This window comes from Notothenia rossii (assembly GCF_949606895.1).
Source record: "Notothenia rossii genome assembly, chromosome: 2".
NCBI lineage: Eukaryota > Metazoa > Chordata > Actinopteri > Perciformes > Nototheniidae > Notothenia > Notothenia rossii.
The window spans coordinates 32,782,687-32,805,057 of record NC_136904.1 but is presented as its reverse complement, the minus strand read 5'-3'; the positions used below and the strand labels follow the sequence as shown (position 1 = coordinate 32,805,057).

Genomic DNA, 22,371 nt, shown 5'->3' with positions numbered 1-22,371 from the left:
AGTTTTCTTAAGCTGTATGCCATAATCAGCAATATTAAAATAATAAAAGGCTTGCAATATTTCAGTTGATTTGTAATGAATCCAGAATGTATGACATTTTTGTTTTTTTAATTGCATTACAGAAAATAAAGAACTTTATCACAATATTCTAATTTTCTGAGACAGTCCTGTACATACATTTAAATACATGTAATTTGCTTGTAATGTGATCAATGCTTGATTTGTTTGTAATTACCTGACTCTATTACCAGTTGTAATGGTAACAAAGGTTTGATTGTGACAACCATTGAGGGAATTGTTTGTAATCTTTTGCATTGCAACACAATAAAGATAATGCAGATGTGAACTTTAAAAAGACAATTTTACCAGTTTAACCATTAACACTGACACAGCCAGTGTCAATGACACCAATTTCTGGTCACCATCAACCCAGCGGTGGATGTGTTCGATAACAGATAGATTTCCAATACCATCATGCCAAGTTATTGATTAGAAAAATGTTTTACCATGTGACTACTCTGAAAGTAAAGATTGCTGTGAAGCTCCCATATATATTATAATGACAGGCAGATAAATTATATGTTTTAAATGTCAGTCTGAGTCGAATAAAGCTTATTTAAGTGACAGCTAACGTCCATTGGTTTGCTTACAAGATAATGGTGAAAAAGAGCAACAACAATTAGCTTTGCGGAGAGTGTGGAACAGGATCAATGAGCTCACAAACCTCCAGTCATTAGGGAAACAGATTGCTGACTGACCAGATTTCAGTCTCGGAGGAGGAGAGAGTGAAATGAGACTGGATCATTAGGAAAAGCAGGCTGTTTTCCCCAAAGGGGAAGAGCAGCGAGCTCCGTTCATGCAGCTATTCGGACCATCCCTCCGTCTCTATCTCTTTAAGAGCTGAGAGAAGGAGTGTGGTGTTCAGTGTGTGTGTGTGGGGGAGGGGTATTGGCTGGGGTGGAACAGTCCTGTAATGAGCAGATTTTAGAGAGAGAGAGAGCGAGAGAGAGTGAGGCAGAAAAAACAGGAGGACAGATGACTTGGTGGAATTGGGATACAACAACAATCCAGGTTATGGGCGATCGCTGAAATGGAGAGGACAAAGGGAAAGGGAGAGGAATAATTTATTTTGTTCTGCTGCACATCCTCATCTCCAAGGCAGGCTCATCTTGAGATCACAGCAGAGCAGAGGGGAGGAAGAGGAGATATTCCCTCTCCGTTATGTCTGTGTGTGTGCGAGGCTGAGGCTGTGTGTGTGGTTATGTATGTGTGTCTCTGAGCCTTGTTCCAGGCCATGCTATAAAGCTCCTACTTCTCAGATAATTTTTTTGAATGGCGTACCAGTGCAGCAGCATCCCTGCCCTTTCTCCCTCTCTGTGAGCTGGTGCAGCGGGGCTCGTGTGGATGCTGTAATGTCTGATTGAGCTGAGCCCGGTCGCTGCTGCTGCCACCACCGCCGCTCTGTGGGCCTCTGGGACTGCTGGAAAAGCCTGGGCCTCGCTTGTCTGGAGCACCCCGCTGCACCGTCTGAGGCGACGGGACGGCGAGCTTCACGGGCTGCGAGGCTGTGTTTAGCAGGAAGGTGGAGGAGGAAGTGGAGGAGGAGGATGAGAAGCACTCTGAGCCTGCATGCCCACTGGGAAAGCAGCATGCACAGCAGCTGCGTTCGTCACTCCAGACCCGCCGCTGAGGCTTAGACTGCTTCTCCATCGTAAGGCGATGGTCTTCGGAGCAATGTCCTGCTGCTTTTAAAGCGACGAGCCGGTGTTTTACATCCTAAACTTACAGGAGAGGGAGAGCCGAGGCCCTCCATGCTACCAGATTCAAGCGAGGCCTCCTCCCTCTTTGCTCCTTCTGAGTAACCAGGCCCTTGTTTTTTATTTTTCTTGACGTTCTAAGGATTTGCCTAAACCTGTTTCATGCATGTCCACTGGAGGCAGGTTTGACTTTGATGACGGGGGGTCGTTACTTCTGCGGGGGGTGGGAGCAGGGTAAAGGCCCATGGACGAGGGGTCTGCACGGGGCCCCAGGGTCAGGGCGAGTATGCGGGGCGCTGGAGCCACGGCTTTGAGGTCCTGGGCGTGTACACGTGGCCCAGCGGGGAACAACTACCAAGGCACCTGGGCGCAGGGCAAGCGGCATGGCATCGGAGTGGAGAGCAAGGGCCGCTGGGAATACAGAGGGGAGTGGACGCAGGGGTTCAAGGGTCGCTACGGGCAGCTGGAGAGCACGGCGAGTGAGTGTCCCGGTACGAGGGACATGGAGCAACGGGATACAGGTTGCAGATGGATACGGCACGGAAACATACTCTGATGGAGGTAAGGCTGCTAAAACTAATTTCCTGCTCACATGTAAAAAAGAAATGGTTCAGAGTTCATATAGACCTGTGACTTTTTCTGGATAAAACACCTGTACTCTTGGACTGATTTCCAGGCTGGAAGTGGATGCGACTAGCTTACTTAGCATGCTGCTAAATTCCACTGTAACACATCTCCAATGTAGGCTACATAAATAACATGTAGGTCACATCCACATGCATGCATGGATTACTGAGCAGGCCTACAGAGCCCAGGCTCGAGGGTTCAGCGGACCCATATAATGTATGAGTGTGCTGTAGTATAGTTTAACATCAGTGTAACAGTGTGGATCTGCTGTGGCAGGAAGCTAGAAACAGGAGTCAGACAGACTCTTAATTAGCATAGTCAAAATATTCAGTTTTACATGACATGTATAAAGTTCAGATTGTTCAATCAAAAGCACCTGAAAGTTCATCTACATCTCCAGAATGAAAGAAATGACTACATGCAATATGACTATAAAGAGATAGAAAAAAACAGCAAAGATATTTATGAGCCAAAGATAGACAAAAGGAATACAAATATATGCACACAAGCACTAACAAGACACACAAACTAATTATTAGGAAGGAACACAAAAATTACTAAAAGGACACTTAAAAAACTAAATACACAAAACAACTACTGTAAGACACCAAACAACTACAATGAGACACAATCCAAGTAGATAAAATACGACTCCAATTAAGGAGACAAAACAGAAAAACAACAAAGCAAGATGACTTTGAATAGTCATCTTGTAATAGTGAAAATAGATCAAAACAACTACTTAGAGATAAAAAGGAAGACATGACTATAAAGACACACACAACGACTATAGAAGATGCAAAATAAAAACTTAAAACCCAAGCACATCTCTTTTAGTCTAGGTGTTGCACCCTAGCTTACGAGGGTTTTGGGACCTTCTACATGGGCTCTAGCCTCATAATCTGGCCATGACCACATGAAAACATGAGGAGGTCCGTGGGACGGACCAGCCTTCACAATCATTTGATTCTTTTTGAAACAGGCTATAGATGTTAAAAAAATATGTGGATTTCTAATATTAGAAATCTCAGCATTTGCTGTGTCTAGTGTTTAGAGACGCACAGATGCTTAAAAACACACCTTCACCCCACTGCATCACACCCTGTCGCCATGGTAACTCGGAGACAGCAGGTCAGCGTGTCACTAGAGACCAGCTCAAGGCTCCTCTGCTCTCTGATTGGCTCTCAGCCACTGTCAGTCCACTTAGTAAAACTAGGCCGCACGGCCCGCCTCCGAGATTCACTAAAGGACCCGGATAATGAAAGCCAGGTCAATAAGTGATGCAGGTGGAATAAAAACACGGTGTGTGTGTTGGTGTGGGTGTGCTGCACTGAAGGTGGAAGTGTTGTTTACCGAGAGGTGGAGGATTCAAGCAAGTGCATTGAGGCTAAAATGCAAATGCTACTGTTTTACTACGATATTAAAATATGAAACAAAGAGGCTGAAGTGACAAAAGTATTAAAAAAGAAGAATGCGTCACGCGACATCTCTGCTCCCCTCTTCCGCTCACGTGGAAGACCGCCGACAGATGAATGTAGCACGCACCAGCTGACACATTTTCCACAACCCAATAAATGTGCAGGTCGCTGTTTCCACACGCACAATCACTTTAAGTCCTCTTTATTCAGCGAGCCCTTATTAAAAAATGATAATGAAACCATAAAATAGAACACATGCAGACAGAGACAGTCCAGGACTGGCTTCAGCACCACGGACAGCTCCTGATCTAAACAGCATTAAAAATACTTTATACACTTTAAAAAGGAATGTCGTTAAACGAGAAAATGTGAATTACTCAAATGATCGTTTACAAGTACTAACTCACAGTATTCACTTATACACAGTAGATATTCCCTATGTGTTAACATACTACATCTATACAGCTGACATAGGCCTACTAATGTTAGCATATTGTTTCTACTTGTCATTTGATACTTCTACTAAACTGCATTTCAGAGGGATATATTACCATTTTTACTAAACATTTGATAACTTTAGTTTGTTTGCAGAGTCAAACATATAACTATAGAAAATAATAACCCAGCAGTATATCAAGTCATTAAAAAGATAATTGTATTAGCTGCAACACTGTGATGAAAACAGTAACGCTTTGTTTTCTCTGGTCTTTCTGTGGCTGCTTAACCGATATCCACAGTTTCACTTCATCATGTGCAGCTAAGCGGCTGCTCTATTTCCTTTATTGCATGGCATTGTGGGAGATTATAGTCTAGCATATACAAACAAGAAACGTTGTATTTATTTGGCATACTGACAGTTTGGACTTTACTTAAAATAAAATAAACTAATGTTTAGTATCAAGTTAGGACACAGAATACGGGATGCGACCCAATTCCTGACTTCAGTATAAACTGGACGGATATATAATAATAAAATAAAGGCATCAATGAATTAACATTCGATACTGCTTTTTAACCCTTATCTCTTAGTTGATATTGTTTCTATATGTGAAAATACCAACAAACAACATAAATAACACAAGCAGCTGGGCTTTAGCCTCGCACACTGGAAAACTGCCAACATTAACTTCACTCAAAAATGGATGGATTTTTGTGTGTGCTATAGAGAGGCGAAGTCCCGCCCATCTACTTCCGACCCATGGGATCTTATTTCGGAATAATTATGTATTGAAGTCAATGGAGAGAGAAAGCATATCTTTCGATCCCGTTTGAATTGTGCCACAAATTACACATATGATGTCAATCTTAACAAATCATTTTCATGTCAAAAAAGTCACAGTTTGTCGTAAAACTGTTGAAATATAAGACTATGAAAAATACGCAACTAGAAAGACTAGAAATCCCAGAATCCCGGTCCCGCATGCTGGCTCTTACGGAACCGACTAACTCCCCTTTTGTGTATACAGCTCTTAACATACTTTTCCCGAAATAAGGTCCCATGGAGGTCCCCCGGAAAGGGAGGGACTTCGCCTCTCTATCGATAGATACTATTTTCCCAGAATGCAATGCACAAAGGAAAGAAATGTGTATGGCGTTAAAACTTAGTAACAGAAAGCTTTCACTTATGAAGTGTGATTGCAACAACTGTAGTTATAAATACTTACAATACTTATTGTTTATTATACATGTTCAAAAACTGTGATAGTAGACAAATTATTTGTATTTTCCCAAAAATATAGAGAACAGAATGGTTCATCGTAAACTTGTATGTCTCTAATTATTTCAGCGCCATGAACAGCTCCAGTCCCGGCCACAAACCACAGAGTATCTGATTTGAAAATTACTCAGAGAGACACTAAAACATATGTTCTTTTTTTTAAATCATAGTTTAAGTTTGAGCTGAAACAAGTAACAAATAAGTCAATCTAAAAATGTATCTGCAACTATGATAATCAATGAATCGTTAAGAGTAACTTTTCAAACAAATCCAATAAAGTGTTTCTCAAAGCTGGGAATCTTCTGCCAGTCCTGTTTTATATCTCTGTACACTGAATATGTTTGAATATAGGACTTAAAAACTAAGCATTTCATTGATTCATTGAGAACATAATCGTTAGACACAGCCCTAGATTCAGTCTGTGCACGATTTCCTGAGGCTCAGCACAGGTTGGATAGAGACAGTGTAGACAGCTGTTCAAATACCTTTCATGGCATAAAACTCTCTTAGCTTTGTCAGCAGAGGCTGCTGCTGTCGGGCGCTCCTGTAAATGAAACTGACGTGTTGAACAGGAGACAGTAGAGTGTCCTGCCTAATAATATGAAACTGTGGATCCTCTTGACCTCTGATCCTCTCAGGGACTTGAGGAGAGGATGGTGTAATTGTGTTCTTTCCCCACAACAGACCTGATCTTTGTTTGACTTTATCTGGGTACCTTCGTCCAGGAGGTCTGGGTGTCATTGGCTGTTTATGAGATTTTTATAATTGTGTTTATGTATATTTGTGAGGAGACTGGAGAAGGACATTATTTAGAAATGTGTGTAGATCAAAAGGTTTTATTGTATATTTTGATCATTTTCAGGAGTTTGGAAGAAATTCACAAGGAAGATTTCATCCCAACTGTAAATAGCAGAATTCTTCCACCATTCACACATCACACACACAGTAATCCGTTTTCCCTGTTGTAGTATGTTGGTTGGTCTCTGCAATCTGTCAAATCGTAAGAAGCTCAGGGACAAAGATTTCCGATTTACTTGGTAAAAATTGGCACTGGCATTTCCAGTTTTTTCAAAAGTGCATACGTGCTTTCCTGCAGTGTAGGAAATGCTATATATCTGGTGTTTTTCTGGGTGTTTTGGAAGCTTAAAGGTGGGGTAGGTCATTTTGGAGAAACCAGCTCAAGTGCGCTAGAATTTGAAAATACACAGCCGGAAGAAATCTCCCACTTCCTTACAGAGCCCCTCCTCCAACACACACAAATGCGCACATGACCAATGAGGGCACGAGATAAGTTTGTGCACAGATGGAAGGCTGACAGGCAGGTAGGCCATCCAGTTATTTTAGCCGGGCCGGCTAAAATGATTGGTCATGCTTTTTACAGTACTACGGCTTACACAGATGACATTTTTTTATGGATTTTTTGTCAAAGCACTTAAGATATTCATTGCTATCGGGATGTTAAGAGCATTCCATGGAATATAACAACAAGTGTATCTCGAGCCGGTTTCTCAAACTTACCTACCCCACCTTTAAATGTGGTGCTAACATGTCTCAGTTTGTCAGTGAAATATTTCAAAGGTTGTATCCCTGGTGTGGGTAGCAACAACATAAACCTTCAAAAAAATGAAGGATAAACACAAAATAATTATAACATGTCAAAATGCTTCTTCTTTACACTGGAATACTATACGTGGCATAGCAAATACTAATCTATAACACGTTGGAAAGTCCACATCAGGGGAGTTGCCAATTTCTGTCTGACTTGAGTTCTCCTTCGCCAAGCTAGCAGCAAGTTGGTCTGTCTTTCGGTCCACAACTTTGGTTCAGACTGAACAATCTCTACAACTACCAAATATATTTCCATGAATGGGTGTAAAAACAATAGCCAGAGAAAGAATGCTGCTGACATGACTGCTGGTGACCTACTCATTCAGTTTGACACCTTTGCATTTAGTAAAATGTCTTTACATTTGGATGGATTATTATTACATTTTGTACAGACAGGAGAAAGGTTTGTTTTGCAGGTATTTAATTTTAAATATATATATTGTAAATATTGAACCAATGTATGTTTTTAACTGATGATTGCACACAATGTTATCCCCAGGGGAACACGAATGTCTGAACCACACTTCATTGCAAAACATGTTGACACGTCTCGCTGGAAATTACAAATGTCAACCTCATGGTGGTGTAATAAGAAAAAAAAATTGAGAATCACTGAAGTAAGATATGATTAATCCTATCATGAATATCCATAGAAGTTTCAGTCCATCAAATAGCTGTCAAATTAAAGAGTTTTATGCTAATATTTTATGGGTTACAGATATATATAATAGTTACCCTGTTTCAAACTTCGGTTTGACATTACCTTCACTCCTTCTGATTTCCATGGGGTGTCAATCGTTAGAGACCAACGTATGCTCCTGAATCGAATGGCTTGTTTAGTAAACATTAATGCAAATCACTACCAACTGGTTTGCCAAGGTTTAATGATTGGGGTTGCCTGGGTTGAGGGCTGTGTTCATTGGCTGAAACGCTTGTCAACAAGCCACTCAACTCAATGGTAACCCTAACCCTAACCCTTCTGGGAAACATGAATTTGAGTTTCTTGACAATAGTTGTGGAGAAATGTCAGTTTGGACCAAAGTGTAGATCAAAACTGACTGTCCATGTGTCTGCTTGTATTTCAGGAACCTACCAAGGCCAGTGGCTGGCCGGGATGCGTCATGGCTATGGCGTGCGGCAGAGTGTACCGTACGGCATGGCGGCTGTCATCCTTTTCCCTCTGCGAACATCCATAAACTCCCTCCGCTCCGAGCACAGCCACGGCCCCCCGGCTGTGCTGGAGGACGGCAATGCCACCACGCCAACAGATGGGGTGGTAGCCGGCCTGGCAGGGAGCCCCGTGGGCCGAGGGGGGTTTGCTCTGATGGCTCCGAGTGAAGCAGAGCGCCAGAGGAAGAGGAAAGGCCGCTTCCGTCAGTCCATCCTGAGTGGACTAAAGCTGCGACGCTCAGAGTCCAAAAGCTCGCTGGCAAGTCAGCTCAGCAAACAGAGCTCCTTCTGCAGCGAGGCTGGCATGAGCACCGTCAGCTCTGCTGCATCGGACATCCACTCCAACGCCAGTGAGAGTGAACAAGGAGCCCCTGTGGACGCCACTGTCACTGAAATGTATGCTGGCGAGTGGCGGAGCGACCAGAGGGCTGGCTGGGGCGTGAGCCGGCGCTCAGACGGCTTGCATTATGAGGGGGAATGGACGGGAAACAAGAGGCATGGGTACGGATGCACCACCTTCCCGGATGGCACCAAAGAGGAAGGGAAGTATAAGCAGAACACGTTGGTGAGCGGAAAACGCAAGAACCTGATCCCACTGAGGGCCAGTAAGATCAGAGAGAAGGTGGACCGGGCTGTGGAGGCTGCGGAGAAGGCTGCGGACATCTCGAAGCAGAAAGCAGAGATCGCCATGTCAAGGTAACGTGCTCACCTTTTGGCAGTGGTGGAAGAAGTATTCAGAGGCTTTGCTTAGGTGAAAGTAGCTAACACTGTGAAAAGCCCTGTAATCAAGATAAAAGTATATGAAATGTCCATAAATCATGACATGGTTACTCAAGATTATCCACAGACCTTGATGTGAGCAGTTTCATGTAGAAACAATTTACTTTTTCATGTATCAAAGCTTAAACAGAAGTCCACATTTACTTTTTTTTACTACTTTGTTTACTAAAACTTCTAACAACAAAGTGTTCATATTATCTTGAGTAACCATTGCTGTTAATTTTTTCAAATGTCTTTTACAGCACCACCTGGTATTTTACAACCCTTCTGAGCATAACAAAATAAAATCAAGTCAAATGTTAATTTGAAAACTAACACTTTTAAATTTGATGTTGTGGAGTTCAATATTTGCCTCTGAGATGTAGTAAAATAGAGGAATAAAGTTGCATAAATTGTGAAAACTGGTACTATTCAAATATCTTCAAGTTGTACAGAACATGAATTAAATATACTTTGGATTCCACCTCTGTTTTCAGCAACACATGTGGGAGATGGGCACCAAATATGGATTTGTTTCTGTACCAAAACAGATTATGTAAAAACAGATTAAGAGGATGTGACTTAAAAAATAGCCAGGTGCTTATTTAAAGCAGAGAGAATATTTGGCATAAACAAGTCTAAAAAAAGAAACTCAGAGTGGATAATAAGCATTATAGCTGCAGCCTGTTTGACGGCAGTGTTTCTACCTGTGTATTCAGGATGAGCCACGCTCGTGGGAAGGCAGAGGCGGCGGAAGAAGTGGCGCAGAAGGCCACGGAGGAGTGTCGACTGGCCCGGATTGCTGCCAAAGAGCTCTCTCCCTCTTTTCACATCTATGGGAACGGTGAGTGGACCGCGCAGAAGAGTGTCCAGTTTGAAGTTAATGTGCGCTTTCACACATGCTGCTCTATTTCATTTAGGTGTCTGAAGTGCAGAATTACATGTATCATTTTATCAGACAAATTGATATCTATTATTTATGTATTTATATGTATATTATTTTATATTACCACTAGCTCTTATGTAAAATATATGATAATAATAATAACATTATGTTTTATTATGTTTGTGCATCTTAGATTCTTTAATACATTGTATTCAAAATGTTACAGTATTATTTTTTCTTTTGGATTTTCTGCCATCCTTTAAGTTGTATTGCCAGATTTCTGCCCACTTTTATGTTGCTTCATTTCCCCCCGAGACCAGGATTGTAACAATTAGTAATAAGTCGTGACTAAATAGTTTTTTTTAAAAGCAGCATATTATGAACTAATAGAATAAGACTCATTATCTTCATTTAAAACCTAGATAATAGCGTGTATAAGTAATGCCTAAATGTATCGTATATGTGGATTTACAGTAGGCTCAGTGTTTACATACATACTGTAGGTTGATCTCATAATAGACTACAGAGGATTAAAGCCTTTGAGAATTCAACTAAATCAAGTGTTTTCACTTAGTTAATCCCCTCTAAGCCAACAGTGACTGCCAGCACCAGATCCAGTTTGTATGCAGCTTTTCTCTCTTTTTGCTACCCTGCATGCTAATGACACTCATAAACACCAACACAACACACTCACACCATACACACTGATGGACTTGGCGTGGATTAGTGCCAAATCACTTCACTGGTGTTATTCACCAACTGTTTTCGCAGGGCTCGAATGTCAGAGGCCCAAGCACCAGGACGCCAAGGACAAAGACCATGAGGTGATCTCCACGGGAACAGACAGTCCGGAGCTGTGCACGCCGGACACCACGCCGCCTGTAATAACACCTGATCTCAGCCCTGTGCTGAGCGTGCCCACCTCGCCCCCCCACAGCCCTGGCAAACACGCCCATCGCCCCAGAAATGCTTGCTTTATGCGCCAGAGCGCCGTGGACGATCAGGGCGGGGCTGAGATCCAGGTGCTGGTGGAGGGGCGGGGCATGGATCTGCCAAGGGGCGGGGCTAACAATTGGACTGATGACATGTATCCAGATCGCGGAGGCAGCAGCCGCTCCACCACACCCTCCCTCCTGGAGGAGCAGGAGGGCCAAATCAACGGCCATGAGCAAGCCCCAATGTCCAACCACAAACCGCGGGAGAAATCCAATCACAAGTCACGGGAGCACGCCTCCTCCTACAGAGCGTGGGAGCACTCCAACCAAAAGCCCTCCAAGCAAGTCTCTTCCAATCACAAGTCGAGGGAGTACTCGTCGTCCAATCATAAAACATGGGATCATTCTTCCACCAATCACAAGGCCTGCGAGCATGCCTCTTCCAACTACAAGCCGCAGGTGCACATTTTATCCAATCACAAGGCCTTGGAACATAACATTTCCAATCACAAGACTTCTGAGCATGCTTCTTCCAATCACAAGTCCCAAGATTATATCTCCTCAAATCACAATGCAAAGGACCACGTCTCTTCTAGTTACAACCCTCGAGAGCATGTCTACTCCAACCACCATCCAAAGCAGCACAACCCTTCCAACCACAAGCTTAGCGAGCATGCTGTAATCGACCAAAGGCTAGATGGCCTCACCGGGGGCTGGACTGCTGAAAGCACCCTTAGGTGGAGCCCGGCCCACTCGCGCCTTACAGAACAGGACGAGGAGAGGATCAATGACTATACGGTTGACATGAGGCTCCAGTGCCCGGACTCGCAGAAGTCTCGGGGGCTGGGAGCAGAGTCCCCGGCCTCAAAACACAACAGGTTGCGTTCCCGGGGCCTTCGGCCGGTCAGAGAGGGATCCATGGACTCTGTACAGATGCTGGACAACCTGAATGTGGGGGCAGAGCTGGAGGAGTGGCCGCTGCACAGGGACCTCACCCTCTCCCCACCCCTCAAGTCTCAGCCCATCACTCTGGAGCAGGAAGGAGAGCACCTCACCCTCAAATCAAACTCAGTGAGTCATCACAATCAAAGTTTAGCTTTGAATCATTATTAATAAATAAACAAATATCTCGACAAATACTGATGGAGCAAATAATTATGTATTCCATAAATATAGAACTTTTCCTTTAGAACAATTACAATTTTGTGCATTCATAAAAACAACGTGAGTAATGCAACAGTCAGTACTTAATAATATCCAGGCACCATTTGTTCTATCCTTGCTAAGAAAAGACAATATAAATTGTGACATTTCTTTATTCAGTATTAATTATGCGAGCCACAATGTGTATGATTAGAACATTTTGATTTCAGAATCAATTTAGTTGAATTCATCGAATTTGACGTAATATTTTGTTCCATACAAAAATGTTGAGTTTGTTAAAATCAAGAGAGACTTATTGTCCATATCAATGGTTCATGGGTATAGGTCGAATTTAGAGCTTCTGTGTGAGTGTCATTTGGGCCCATTTGGACCCAAAAATACTTTTTCCCCATTGGCTTACATTGGGAAAGATATGTCTGTAAATCATTGGATATATTTTTTTTAACTTAATCAACTACCCAGTACAAACACTTTAAAAATCCCTTATTTAATTCATTAGGGTCTAAAATGCTCTAAAAGCAGAATCCAGTTATTTTCTCTCTCCATTAATCTGACTGAGCCGAGGAAAACTCAAGTCCACCCGCTCTATGAGCAAATACGGTTACTTTTGCTCTTGAGAGGTAGGGCATTTTGGCTTCATGCGCCGCTGAGCAACTTTCACAGGAATGAAAGTGTCCCGAATCCAATGCTGTATCCAGTTCTCTTTATCAATCCATGGATTTTCCATTCAAAAAGCCTGGTGGATGTAACATAAACCTATGGTATATTGCTCAAGTTAAAATGTAGGATCTCTTTTAATGAAAAAAAGTAATGAAAAAAACGATTAAAAACAATACGTGTTGCACTTTTAACTGCCATTTGTTCTATGATTGATTCAATGCAACTGTGTCATTTTCTGTCTTTTTGAAGTCATGCAACTAAACTCTTTCTTCTTTTCTCCTCTCTTGTCTTTTAGGGCTCCAGCTCTATTCTGGTGGTTATGGTCATCTTACTCAATATTGGAGTAGCCATTCTTTTCATTCACTTCTTTATTTAAGCTTATAACGGTATGATCTACTAAGACTTATTGATAACTACGGTATATTATATTATTACTTGCTGAGATGGACATTCTGCCTATTCGACTGGAGCCCGCAGTCCGAGTGACGGACACAGCAGAGCCTTTCTATTGTTGCTTCCGGTCTTTTCACCTCTGTTGAAGCCCGTTTCAGTTCCTCTGAAAGCACCGTTCCTTTTCGAATGCTTATTTTGAGCTTGCAACCATAGAAAAATAAAGTAAGAAAGTTTATTTAGAAAAAAGGAAGAGTGCAGCTTTAAACTAGCGTGGTGTATTGGGACACACATGCACGGATGTTCATCAGCTCCTGCTACATGGACTGGAGATGGCACAGGCAGTTTTGCCCATTTTTCCATGACTCTAGACAAGAATATAGCAACCCTTGTTTCCTAGGTTATCATGAGAAACATGCTAACCAAAAGCATGAAACACACATCATCCTAAACCCCACAGACAATTACCCCTTTTGCCTTTGAACCCTTTCCCCTTTTGGCCCCCATCCACCAGTCTCTACCCCTTATTCGCACTATGCGCTACATACAGAACTATGCTGCAAGAGTAGATCCATTTTAAAGGGCTCCGTCATTCTTCTTTTCCTTTTTCCACTACGAACTGCACACACAACCATTGCATGAGGATGTGTGGGGTTTTAAAAGTGCATTTTATATCCCTTTAACATCACTGTTCTGTCCTCATTCGTATGCACTCCATCTTGGTTATCACGCATGGCGGCAGATTTGGAAAGTCAGCCGCCAACGCCACCTTACGTCCAATCAAAAGTACAGAATCTGACCAAACCAGATTCATCAGCGACCAACACACTCCAAGACCCAAGAGTCTAAACTTCGAGGAACTTCCTGAATTTATTGCTAAGTGAAACATATTCACACGCAAAAGAAAAACACAACACATACACATTAAACTGCTGACATACTGAGGAGGGCTCAGCCTTGACCCTTTGTACAGCCTTGAGACTGTTATGTTATAACCACTAATTCTACTATATATGTGTATGTGTCATTATTATTCAAGTTTGTTAGTTTTTTGCAGTTTGCAAGACAGAGAGAATGCTGAGTGCCTCGTAATTATTCATTTCCGTCTCAAATTTATTTAAAAAGAAAAACCCCGACCCAAGATAATTAAACACCCAGGCTAAGAGGAGACGAAGAACTTCGACATTAAAAAAAGGTGACCCCCACCCAACCCCCTTTCCTGCCCAACACACACTCACACACACAAAAACACAAAACTTCCCTTTCACTCTGAAATGGCATGCACTGTTTGGTCTCTCTCCCAGTCCCCCTTTTCGGACCAGTCAAAAGGGAAAATGGGGTTTCTACGGTGTCATTTCCAGACACTCTTTGGGCCGGATGAGATTTTTTTTCAGCATGTTTGTTCAGCCTGCTCAATCTGGTGTCGGTTTGTGAGTTTCTCCCTCTCGTCTCTTTTAATCCAGCAACACAAGGCTACACGAGACATGGAGAGCAGTGTAAAATAAACGCTAGCTTTTAAACTCTCAGTGGATTACCGAAACGTCCCGAGTTTACGAATGATATAAAAAGAAACTCTCTGCTACTGTATGTTTTATACTTCGCACCCAGTGGCATCATCATGTTGTGACATCATTGCATGCCCGAGCATGCTCTTTCTTACTCTTTGGTTTATGAGGTTGTTTCAAAGTTAATGTGGAGAAAATAATGAAATGTTTGAAATTAACAAGTTTGGTGTGATTTATTCCTGCTCTCTCAACTACTCAATAAATTGCTTCAGTTTTATATAGGTGGGAAACATCATAACAAATGAAACCGACGTTCCGGTCAATGTGGTTATTTTATATATAAACTGTTTTTCAATAGATTTATCAGAAAACGTATATACAGCATCATATAGCAATATAAATATAAAATATCACATGCACTGTGGGAGAGGATTTTATCCATGATAACAAATTACATTTCTAAAGGCAACATTCAGAAGATTTAGTGATGAATACCACTGTTATTCAAGGTTACTGCAGGTAAGGAAAGCACACATTTTATTGTTGTAGTATGTCCTTTTAAAGGAATAGTTCAACATGTATGTTATGCTACTGGTTATACACACATGGGTGCGTACCCACTAGGTAGGTAAACAACTATCTGGACAGCTAGTTTTCTGCAGTAAGAGAAACATATTGTTTGCTGTGATGACATTGAATGGTAAAGTCAACCCTATGGGCTTAGACAAACACTGTATTACATGGATCATCTGCTACTGAAATATGTCCAAAGGCTGTAAGCATTATAGTTGTGATGAGTCCACTGAACTGAAATAAATCTGTTCACATTAATACTCGTACATTAATGTATATATTGTAATATATATTATAATAAAAGCTATGATTATTGGATTTGGAAACAACATTAAAGACACCAAGTATGATATACATACAATATGATACATCAAGTCAAAATAAACTAAAACCTGTATGTGTAGCTATAGCCAGGGAGTTTAACTTGAGCCCTGAAACATATGAAATCTCTGATGAATCAAGCATTACTAATCATAACTATTTCAATTAATTGATATTGTATTAGCAAAAAAAAAATGTCTATCTCCCTCGATAAACTTTTAAAATGCCTTATATGAAAATACAAGCATGATGTGACGGTTGTATATCAAAAATATATAAGATCAGCTAAATGTTCTTAAAGTATGGAAGGTCAGGTTACCTATTATCCAAAATATACTCACCCTTCTGTGAGTGATACAATATAGTGTATATTATAATAATAGACTATTATCACTGACTGAATTTTAATATTGCAGCAATTCTAAATAATGTACTAGGTGATTAAATTAACTGAAAAAAAACAATGATATACCATTTTCCCAATATAGGTTTTTTAATCTGAATGCAAAGGATTGGGTTATTAAAGCTGAAGAATGAATCAAAACGTAAATAATGTGCCTCTCAAAATAAATGGAGTAGAACTAAGGTAAAAGTCCCTCAAAATTTCAGGCTTAATTATTGATTTACATCAAACTAAAGTAAAACGGCCCACCTTCATTTGCAAATTAAGTTGAAACCTAAAATGCAAGATTAGTGCGCCTATTTAACCAGAGTGTGTGAAGACTTCCATGGCAAAAAACAAACAGCTGAATAAGAGCAATAGCTCTTGGAACACCAATAATATGAGGTGTGTAAAAACCTTTTTTTAAAGCCAAGTAGCCTTAAAATCAACCAGATATTTAAAATGATGTTAAGTGTCAGCGGAAAGTTTGAAAATAAAAAAACACAAACACATTATGGCCTGTGAACAATATTATTTTATATTATAATTTAAATGGGATATATCAAGTTGCAGTTTTATATGTACAATACCAGTGGTGGGAGAAGTACTCTGATCTTGTACTTGAGTAAAAGTAGTAGAATTTGGAAACAACATTAAAGACACCAAGAATTATATACATACAATACGATACATCAAGTCAAGATAAAATAAAATAAAACCTGTATGTGTAGCTATAGCCAGGGAGTTTAACTTGAGCGCTGAAACATATGAAATCTGATGAATCAAGCATTACTAATCGTAACTATTTAAATTCATTTATATTGCATTAGCAAAACTTTTTTCTATCCCCTTTGATGACCTTTTAAAATGCCTTATATGAACATATAAGGCACTTTTACTCAAGTAAAAGTATGTGTGTGTGTGTGTGTGTGTGTTTACTCAAGTAAAAGTACCCAAGTATTTGCATCAAAATATACTTTAAGTACTAAAAGAAAAAGTTCTCATTCTGCAGATTAGTCCATTTCAGAATAATATATGATGTGTTTTATCGTTATTGATCATGAAAGTGTTCTCAAAGCTGGTAAAGGTGCAGCTAGTTTGAATGACTTTGTATACTGCAGGGTAGCTTGTGAATTTACTCCAGGCGGAACTAAAATCTGATTTAACACTTGATTATATTTCACATCATTCATCAAAATCTGTAAAGTAACTAAAGTAAATAATTGTAGTGGAGTAAAACTACACCACTTACTTCTGAATTCTAGTGGAGTAGAAATACAAAGTAGCATAAAATGGAAATACTCAAGTAAAGTACAAGTATCTCAAAATTGTACTTAAGTACTTGAGTAACTTAGTTCTGTACAATAATTTAAAGACAATTTTTGCAGTAATCACATCAACTTTGGCTGTGGTCTAGACTCATCCGCTTAAACAGTGTTAAAATAATAATTCAGGTATTCAGGTAACTCGCATTATTGAATTATTTAAAATGCCTCTTTACACTTTATCATAATTAGGATTACTATGACTGATGCCTTCATGAGTAAGCTGAATGTAGTTTAATTGAATGCTGTTACTGGTGCAAGTATTTTTTTTAATAGGCTTACTGTTTGGTAGATTAAATTAGTAAAAATATATATATTATTTTTCATTACATGTTAATATAATTAAAGTTCAACTTTTACAACAAGGTGTGTGTAGACTACCACAGCAAACACACAATAGATTTTGTAAGGAGAAGAATAGCTCTTGATGTTACTATAAGGGCTGACATTACGCATTCAATGTATTTAAGGTTATACTTACTACTACTGTTAAAGTTGTGATTGTTATGGAACAAGTATCTGAAAATCGGTGAGGATGGCAGTTGTGGTTTTACAGTCTTTACGTTGCTTGAAGAAGAGAAACACTCCCCCCTACAGTCAGATTGTAGAATTACATTTGCTAAAATCTTTTCGGCTCGTATTGTGTTTGTGTGGATGCCCTTGAAACTAACTCAAAAAGCAGGAAATCTCCACCTAGGGCTGTTTTGGGGACTACTGAGTGTACCTCCAGGATGGAGCGGCTGTAGAAGCAGCAGATCCGCGGGGAAAGCTCACTGCGTGGCGGCTTCCGGTGTCCGTCCGTCTGCAGGAGGATGGCGTCCGGCTTCAACCGCATCCCCTCCACCGCCGGTCCTCCGAGTCCTAAATATACCGAAGGTTGTCGACCTCAGGTTAGAGACGGCAGTGAAAAGCATCGATAAGCGGGTCCAGTAAGGTATGTTTTTTATTTTAGATTGCAAATGTTGTTATTTGCAGATGTGCGAGGCTCCTCTAGAGGAGGTGAATTCCTCCCCGCAGCTCCGGGGAGGCCTAGTCTGATTTGGGTTCCGTTTACAGCGGAGGTTCGTATCGACCGGTTATTGTGGCCTTTCAGAAAGCGGCAATCGAAGCAACGGTAGCCCACAAGCCTCTTTGCTTCTGTCGCCTTTCCTTTTTGTGCTTTTGTTATTGTGTGATGCTGATATTGGGACGATAATACTGAGCAATGTTTATTAATGTGGGAAATAGCGGATAATAATCTCGGAGGAAGTCCAGTTAGCTGGAGCTAGCGGTTAGCTGTTAGAGTCGCTGCCGAAGCTGACAGGCTAACGTCGGGTAGCTACATCCTGGAACAGAAACCAAACCATTAAATAAACCTGCAGAAAAAGAAAACAATTCCCGCGATAAGAAATATAGATATGATTAAGACATTTGTATTGAGTAGCAAACGTTTTAAATACACATTACACTGAAAATGGGGACTATTACGTGCCTGGTTGGTATTTCAGGAAATAGACCGAGCCCAATTCAGGTTAAACGTTATTCTCTATTATTTCCGTTTATAGAAAGTGCGTCAGCTCTCTCCACGACACCATACTGTCTGTCTTACTGATACAAAGACGTACATATCCCATAACGATATATTTCCTGAATAACTGGAGGATAAGTTGCAGGCCCCTCAAGCTAGCTTAGGTGGTTTGTTTCAATTGTATTCTACAAGACTTGATCAGCCACTCACAATATTGTGAAACTGGCTAGAGGACCTCCTCTGGATGAAATGTAAACACACGTTATGAATGAGCTATTTATAATATATCATTGTAATGTAAACTGGCAGCTTATCAGCCCTGCATTTCATACTCAGACCCAGAACTGATTGTATGTACTCATTGCAATAATTTGGATGAAAATTCAATTTAGTAATTTATCTGTATGTTTTTTTTTCCTTTAGGTATTAACACCTTAAACGACGTTTTTAAGGGCAGATATAGCACTCAGCCTCTCCGTGTGCTGGCTACCATTTATTAAAACACATCCACCCTCTTCAGTTCAGCACTGAAACACCCTTCATCTCCTGAGAGCTGCGAATTTGAAGGATGACGGAGGCGTGGCAGCAGCAACATGCAGTGGCTCCACCTTCGGTTGTGCACACACTCCCCCCGGGAACGGAAAACTCTCTGGGCTGCACAGTGTATGGAGTGGTCCTGCAGCAAGATGCCTCAATGCAACAACAACCCCAGCACGGCCAGCAGCTTACTGTTCAAGCCCAGCAGCCCTCCTTACAGGTAGGGGGCGAGAGAGGGCACAAGTGTGGAGCCTGTGGCCATGACATCTCTCACCTGGCCAACCCTCATGAGCACCAGTGCATGGTGAATCAAGACCGATCCTTCCAGTGTACCCAGTGTATGAAGATCTTTAGCCAGGCTACGGACTTGCTGGAGCATCAGTGTGTGCAGGTGGAGCAGAAGCCTTTTGTGTGCGGTGTCTGCAAGATGGGCTTCTCTCTGCTCACCTCGCTGGCCCAGCATCACAACTCGCACGGCAATGGAAACAACCCAATGAAATGCTCCATCTGTGAGAAAACATACCGGCCAGGTTCTGGAAATAACTCACCAACCTCGTCAGCTGCCAACCCCCAGCAGCCCTCCACTGGTGAGACGTCCAGTGACGGTGCAGCAATCAGTGCCTCGTCTCCTCCTTCCTTTGAGGCCTCTGCACCAGACCGACCATATAAGTGCTCAGTGTGCCATAAGTCCTTCAGGCATTTGTCAGAGCTAACCCGCCACGAGAGAGTGCACACCGGTGAAAAGCCATATAAATGTGACACTTGTGATAAAAGTTTCAGCCAGTCTTCTCATCTAGCGCACCACCAGCGGACACACAGCTCCGAGCGGCCGTACAAATGTGCCGTGTGCGAGAAAAGCTTTAAGCACCGCTCTCACCTCGTGCGGCACATGTACGCTCATTCAGGCGAGCACCTCTTCAAGTGCAATTTGTGTGAAATGCACTTTAAGGAGTCATCGGAGCTCCTGCACCATCAGTGCCAGCCGGAAGGGGAGAGACCTTTCCGCTGTGGTTCTTGTGGAAAAAGCTTCAAACGCCCATCTGATCTGCGGCAGCATGAACGCACGCACTCAGAGGAGCGACCTTTCCAGTGTGAGGAGTGTCAGATGAGCTTCAAACAGCAGTACGCTCTCGTACGCCACCGACGCACACACAAAAATCCAGCTGATCGCCCCTTCAAGTGTAACCTCTGTGACAAGGGGTTCCTCCAGCCATCCCACCTGCTTTACCACCAGCAGGTTCACGGCATGGAAAGTCTGTTCAAGTGTGCGTCCTGCCAGAAGTCTTTCAGCCAGTCAGGAGAACTGCTAAGGCACAAATGTGGCGGGGAGGTCGAGAAGCCCTACAAGTGCGAGGTGTGTGGCAAAGGTTACAAAAAGAATTCAACGCTGCAGCGCCACCAGAACTCTCACTGCACAGAGAAGCCGCTGAAATGCTCCCTGTGCGACAAGCGCTTTGTGTCTTCCTCCGAGTTTGTTCAGCACCGCTGTGACCCGACCCGCGAGAAGCCGCTCAAATGTCCCGACTGTGAAAAACGCTTCAGGTACTCTTCCGAGCTGCAGCGCCACCGCCGAGTTCACACAGGGGAGAAGCCTTTCAAATGCGCCAGCTGTGACAAGAGCTTCAAGCAACGCGAGCACCTGGCCAAGCACCAGAGCGTGCACTCGCGTGAGACACAGTTTAAGTGTGTGTGGTGCGGGGAGCGTTTTGTTGACCTCACAGCACTGCAGGAGCACACAGTCCAGCACACTGCTGAGGGGGAGAGTTTCCCTGAAGCACAATGCATCCCATGAACTGAACTGCTCTACAGTCCTGGGGAGCAAACATGACATTCACCCTCGAAGGAACTTATGCCAGCCTCCGCTCCCCCATTTGTAGTGTATAACAAAGAACCATTAATTAGTTTAATGTTTTTGTTGAGTCATGACTGAATTCATCCTCATTCTTTGTTGTTTATTCATCGTCAATAACCGTCTTATTTTGGAACACATGGAAAAAAACGAATGAAAAAGGTGTAACAATATGGTAAGATCTGGGTTTTGTTTTGTGCGGGACATTATTCTGTGGTTGCACGTGATCGTCTGTTTTGTAACTGTTCATTCTGTTGTTGAGAATGATGGAAAGACCTTCCAGACTGTGTGTGTGTGTGTGTGTGTGTGTGTGTGTGTGTGTGTGTGTGTGTGTGTGTGTGTGTGTGTGTGTGTGTGTGTGTGTGTGTGTGTGTGTGTGTGTGTGTGTGTGTGTGTGTGTGTGTGTGTGTGTGTGTGTGTGTGTGTGTGTGTGTGTGTGTGTGTGTGTGTGTGTGTGTGTGTGTGTGTGTGTGTGTGTGTGTGTGTGTTCTTGTCTAAGCTCCTCTGAGATCCATGTGCCTTTTTGCACCGATTCATTCTGTGTTTTTTTTCTTAACGTCACGTCCAGTTTTAGCCGATAATTCCCTCCCATCCGTATAAAGCGGCTGGCTTGTGCAGCAGTATCTTTTCACATATTAGATCTTAGGTAGTATCATCTGTTTGTGCATGCATATTTATCACACTTTAATATCACTGTTGTATTATAGGTTTGGTTTATTTAGGAAAACATCCTATGAAGAAGAAAAAAAGTGGATTTGTGAAAATGTATAGCCCGTGTCCTATGAACTCTGTGTTGTTGCATCTTTGTATTAAAACAAACGACATATAGGTAACTAACCCATACCTTTCATGTCATACAAACACTTGACATGTGCAATAGAATATGCACAATGTAATATTTATGACTACTGATTCATGGCATAGTCTACTCTGTTATATTATAGATTGTGTGTATAAGCTTATGTAAACATTGAAAATTGTATAGTGCTTATGTTACCTGCTTTTGTATTCACTATGAATGAGCTTGCAGTATTTTGCAAGACATTTTAGTTTCAATTCCACATGAATTATCGGAAGATTTAACCCGACAAGACTTTAAAGCATTATATAACTCACTTGCCACAAACTAGCTGCATTAGTTACTGTGCGATAGATTTAACAAAAGTAATATTATTTTTTAAGTTTTTTAAGAATTTGCCTTGGAACATCCTCATGGGATCCTAGCCCCAGACGTTCAGCAGATAAATACGAGTAGCCTCAAAGTTACGAATCATGTGTTGG

The 22,371-nt window shown here is 41.8% G+C and overlaps 2 protein-coding genes across 3 annotated transcripts; both read left to right on the top strand.

Moving 5' to 3' along the window:
• The first annotated feature begins 960 nt into the window (after positions 1–960).
• jph3a (junctophilin 3a) lies at positions 961–14,597 on the top strand. The gene is given in 9 exon segments (XM_079667391.1): positions 961–1,965; positions 1,967–1,993; positions 1,995–2,099; positions 2,101–2,238; positions 2,240–2,318; positions 8,213–8,993; positions 9,776–9,900; positions 10,714–11,948; positions 12,997–14,597. Coding segments are annotated over 9 exon segments (2,613 nt in total). The 5' UTR covers positions 961–1,923; the 3' UTR covers positions 13,078–14,597.
• A 3,197-nt stretch (positions 14,598–17,794) lies between these two features.
• Positions 17,795–21,956, top strand: znf319a (zinc finger protein 319a). 2 transcript variants are annotated; one of them, XM_079667389.1, is made up of 2 exons: positions 17,795–18,131; positions 19,128–21,956. In XM_079667389.1, the coding sequence occupies exon 2, from the start codon at positions 19,273–19,275 to the stop codon at positions 21,031–21,033; it is 1,761 nt and encodes a 586-aa protein (XP_079523515.1). In that variant the 5' UTR covers positions 17,795–18,131; positions 19,128–19,272; the 3' UTR covers positions 21,034–21,956. The 2 variants fall into 2 exon arrangements, with proteins under 2 accessions (XP_079523515.1, XP_079523516.1); XM_079667390.1 differs by lacking the exon at positions 17,795–18,131 and adding an exon at positions 18,166–18,311.
• Positions 21,957–22,371: the final 415 nt, after the last annotated feature.